Source organism: Bison bison, unplaced genomic scaffold, assembly GCF_000754665.1.
Source record: "Bison bison bison isolate TAMUID 2011002044 unplaced genomic scaffold, Bison_UMD1.0 scf7180017462803, whole genome shotgun sequence".
NCBI classification, from domain to species: Eukaryota; Metazoa; Chordata; class Mammalia; order Artiodactyla; family Bovidae; genus Bison; species Bison bison.
Genome location: NW_011372879.1, coordinates 33,560 through 38,832, shown reverse-complemented (window position 1 = coordinate 38,832; position 5,273 = coordinate 33,560). Strand labels below are relative to the sequence as shown.

Below are 5,273 nucleotides of genomic sequence, written 5' to 3'. Positions count from 1 at the left end.
ATGTAAAGGTTCAAAACTCCAGGAGGTCACAGTATTACAGTAAAAGGAAACGTTCGCAGACCCTCCCATGAGCGTGGCTGCTGCCCCACACAGCCGTCACTTTACGGGTCTGTCTGTTTAAACACGGTCTAGAGGTCTGAGTGGCGCGTGAGCGCCCCGGCCCTGTCTGCCCACTCACCTTACTGTGTGTGAAGGGGGGCGCTGTGTACAAGGTGGGGTGGATGAGAGGGCGAGGCAGGTGTGGGACGGCGTGCAAGGGCACGTGCCCGTGGATGTGGGGGTACAGGTGCAGCGCAGGGTGCGCAGGCTTCTCGGGGCTCAGAAACTGGTGGCCGGGAGGCAGGGCGCCAGCGGCCATTGCTGAAGGCGTTAATCCAGACGCCTCTTGTTTACAAACATGACATTCACAAGTGTTTGGAGCTTGTTCTGCCTAAAGGGAAAGAAAAAAAAAAAGTATTTAGTAAGTGAGTACTGAGTATTTAGGGAAACAAAGAACGATATGGATTGAATGCGAGTCAGCCACACAGCAAATACAAAGGCAGCGGGGCCCGTCCTGACACCCCGGGTAGACGGGTCCCTCCTTGCGAGCTGAACGAGGGCCCCCAGGACTGGGACTGAAGAGGCCTGGAGAGACAAGGCGTGCGCACCTCACCCCGGCTGGGTGCCTGCCGGGGCGGCAGCCTCACCCGTCTGCATCCCGCGCCTGTATGAGCAGGGCCGCGGAGACTGCAAGATGGCAGAGTGGAGAGAGGGAGCTGGGACCAAGGACAAGGAGACCACTGGTGCCATGCTCCGCTGGGCTCACACTGCTTAACGGATGGCTACACAGAGGTTCTTCAAAGTGCACCAGAGACGGGACTTCCGGCTAAGGTGGAATGAAGCAGTCGGTGACTCTTCTCCCTCAAAACAAGTGCAAAACTGAACACAATTGTCAAAGGCAATCGTTTTGAGGCTCTGGAAATCAACCAAACGAAAAAAACATATTGAGAAGCGTTTATTCATGCAAACCTGCTAGAACTTCTACTTAAGAACAGAAGGGGTCTAGCTTTCCTGCCCAGGGATCTTCCTATCCCCAACTCCCCACACCCTTTAAAAACTAACTAAAAAACAAAACAAAAATAACATAATTCAAGAATCAATAGCAGAATTAAAACTGGTACACTAAAATTCTGTTTGATATGAAAAAAGGAAGTAGAGACAGAGGTAGAAGAACACGAGGCGCAGAAACGACCGGCACAGCGCAGACGGGAGCACTGCCAGCAGCTGTGTTAGACGTGAATGGGGCGCTCCCAACAAGAGGCGGGGACCGAGGGGCAGGATACACACATAAGATCCAGCTCAAAGGCTGGAAGAAAAAGACACAAAGGAGCTAAAATTAAAAGGACAAAAATTTATAAAACATACACATAGCAACCTGAAGACAGCTGGAATGGCTATATTAATATTAGAGAGAACAGTCTAAGACAAGAAATAACAGCAGGGAGACACTTCACAGTGACAAAAGGGCCAATATATTAGGGAGGCAGAACAATAATTACATGGATACACATTCCACAACACTGTCCCAAAACGCATGAATCAAAACCTGGCAGATTTGAAAAAGGAAATAGATAATCCAAAAGTTATAACAGAAGACCTCAATATGTCTCTCTCAGTAATTTTTAGAATTAGATAAAAAATCAGTTAGGATACAGAAGACTTGAATAATGCTATCAATTTGACCAGTTTCATTTACAGGACATTTCACCTAAGAGGGGCAGAACACAATTTTCAAGTGCACATCTAGGTTAGATCACATGTTAGGCCATAAAACAAGTCTTAATAAATTTGGAAGCTCTAAAATCAGTAATCTCAGCCTTAGATTTAAGAAGCTAGGAATAGAAAAAATTAACCCCAAGAATATATAAAAAAAATAATGGAGATCAGAACAGAAATCAATGAAACAAAAAAGAGAAAAATAGAAAAAAAAAAAAAAAACTGATTTACAAAAATATAGCCAGAGTGACTGAGGGAGTTAAAAAGTAGTAAATAAAATTACCCAAATCAGGAATTAACATTGCTACAGACTCCACAAAACTAAAAAGAGATAATAAACAACCATGAGACATCAAATTAGACAACTTAGATGAAATGGATAAATTCCTAAAAAGACACAAATCATTAAACTCAATCCAAGAAGAAATAAAAAATCTGAACAGACCTGTATCAAGTAAACGAAATTTTAATTAAAAAGATCAGGTCCACGGGATTTCACTGGTGAATTCCATCAAATATTTAAGAAGTATCAATCTCAGACGAATTCCTTCAGAAAATACAGGTGGAACACACACTCCTCAGCTCAGTCTCTGAGGCAAAGACATCACTGCTGCTGCTGCTGTTGTTCCGTAGCTAAGTCGTGTCTGACTCTTTGCATCTTTTAATTTCATGGCTGCAGTCACCATCTGCAGTGATTTTGGAGCCCAGGAAAATAAAAATCTGTCATTGCTTTCACTTTTTCCCCTTCTATTTGCCATGAAGCGATGGGACTGGATGCTATGATCTTAAGTTTTTTTAATGCTGAGTTTCAAAGACATCATAGACAACAGACCAATATCCTTCATTAACATAGATATAGAAATCCTAACAAGACATTAGCAAACCAGTCAAGCAACATGTATTAAAAAAAAAAAGACTATAGGTCATGACCAGGTGGGATTTATCCCAGGAACACAAGATTGGTTCAAAATTCCTTGATGAGATACAACTTGGTAACAGAACAAAGGATGAAAGCCACAGGGACATCTCAAGAGATGCAGAACAGGCATCTTAAACCCAATGAATATTCAAGATAAAATTCTCAAAAAAAAAAAAAAAAAACAAACCAAGGAGTAGGACATAGCTTCCTTAGCTGACAAAGGACGTCTAAGGAAAACCGACAGCTACCATCGTATTTTACTGGTTAAAGATTCAACGCTGTCCCCCCACGCCTGGGAACAGGCAAAGGTGTCTGCTTGCACCACTTCGATTCAATGCTGTACTAGAGGTTCTAGCTAGCTCAATAAAGCAAGAGTAGGAAATTAAAAGAATCCGGGCTGTAAAGGAAGAAGGAAAACTTGTTCACTCACAGACAACACGATTTTGTACGTATAAAACCCAAAAGTAATCTACCAAAAAAACCCCAAAACAAACCCACAAAACCTCAACCACTCTAGGACAAATAAGTTTATTAGCAAAGCTGCAGAATTCAAAATCAATACATAAGAATTGACTGTATTTCTATGTATTACCAACAATCAATTGTAAATCGAAACCAGGGACTTCCCTGGTGGTCCGGTGGCTAAGATTTCGTGCTCCCGATGCAGGGGGCCCCCGAGTTCCAACCCTGGTCAGGGCACTAGATCTCACATGCCGCAACTAAGAGTCCTCACACCGCAAGGAGGATGGGAGACCCCATGTGCCGCCCTAAACCCAGCTCAGCCAAAGAATGAATGTTAAAGAAAGAGAAAGAAACCAAAATTAGAAAATACCTTTACTATACAATCAAAAAACATCTAAAATCTTAATAAACTTAAGAAACACAGACTAGAAATTTTTAAAAATTACAGAAAGAAATTAAAGATGACCTAAACAAATGGAAAGAAATAGCATGTGCAATGTTCATAAGTCTGTTTTCCCAAAATTGATTCTCATCATCCCACAAATAGAAGATCAGGTCCAGAGGGTTTTGGTGATGAACTCTATCAAATACTCAAGAATTCAATGCAACCTCCATTAAACTTCACAGGTGTTTTGCAGAAGGTAACCAGTGGTCCCTGAATGCACATGGGGGAGTCCCGGCGGTCCAGTGGTGAGGACTCAGCACTTTCACTGCCATGGCCCAGGCTCAATACCTGGTCAGGAACTAAGATCCTATAAGCCATGAGGTGTGGCCCCTACCCAAAAACAGTAAAATAAAATGTATGTGAAGCGAATACAACATTACAAAACAACTATACTCTAATAAAAATTAATTCTAAAAAACTTAACATTCCAACCCAGGGTTCCCTAGTGGCTCGGCTGGTAAAGAATCTGCCTGCAATGCAGGAGACCTGGGTTCCATCCCTGGGCTGGGAAGATCCCCCAGAGAGGGAACAGCTACCCACTCCAGTATTCTGGACTGTATAGTCCATGAGGTCGCAAGGAGTCGGACAAACTGAACCACTTTCACTTTCCCACCTGGAAAAAACACATATGGAAATGCAAAGGACTCTGAACAGCTTCAGCAATTTTGAAAGAGGCCCAAAAAGAGAAAGGCAGATCCTGCCTGATTTCCAAACTTACAATCCAGCGACAGTCGAGCAGAGCACAGGTTTCTGGGTGCGGAGGCCACAGGGCAGGACGCCGGGCATGGCCGTGGGCCCTCAGCCACCAGCTGGTTTGCAACCAGCGACCCCTGCGATGCAGCCGGGACGGTGGTCTTTCTGACACAGGCGCTGTGCCAGCTGGGTATCAAACGACCCTCGCTGTAGACCACTAGCAAAACTGAGCTGAGTGGACCACAGACCTGAGCAAGAGCTAAAATTACAAACTTTTCACAGCAAAATAGTTTTGTATTAGGTAAAAGTTTTTTGGATATGCCATCAAAAGCATGATTCATAAAAGAAAAAGTTGATAAACTAGAATGCATCAAAATCAGTAACTTTTGCTTTTCAAAAACACTGAAAAAAAAAAAAACTAATAAGATGTATCACAGACCAAAAGAAAATATTTGTGGATCACATACTTGATAAAGGACTTGTTTAAAGAACTCTTAAACCCAAACACTAGATAGAAAAGGAAACAGCCCACACAGCCCTTAAATATCTATGACAGAAAGCTTAACTTTGCCCATAAAAAGTGAAATAAAAACGGAAACCTCACAGAGCTACCATTTCTCACCTATTAGACTGGCAAGACTTCAAAGCTCTCCCCTGTGACAGCAGGGGAGACCACCACGCTCGGACTGGGGAAAGCCGCTGCTGGTGACCCTCCTGGGGACAAAACCGCCTACGTGTGAAACGTCAGACACGTGAGGCCACTCACTGGAGAGTTTACGATGGGAAAGTAAAGGGAGGCAAACTCAAGTATCCACCAGCAGACTGAAAACAAAGCACAGCACAACCAGGACCTGTCTCCACAGCAGGACACGGAGGGCAGCAGCAGAGCGTGAGGGAGCGCGCTCCACCAAGCTGGCAGGACACGCCGCCGGGCGGGGAAAGGGCAGTGTGTCAGGGTAGGCCTTTCTCGTCAGTAGAGAAGAGTGTGCGTACCTGCAT

The 5,273-nt window shown here is 44.0% G+C and overlaps 1 protein-coding gene across 1 annotated transcript in view; it reads right to left on the bottom strand.

The window, feature by feature from the left end:
- FAM193A (family with sequence similarity 193, member A) overlaps window positions 1-5,273 on the bottom strand; it is a gene marked incomplete at its 3' end in the record, with an annotated part of 40,675 nt that overhangs the window by 11,966 nt on the left and 23,436 nt on the right. The window contains exon 10 of the mRNA XM_010831999.1: window positions 179-430. Within this exon, the coding sequence (XP_010830301.1) occupies window positions 179-430 (252 nt within the window). The remainder of the gene's footprint in view (window positions 1-178; window positions 431-5,273) is intronic.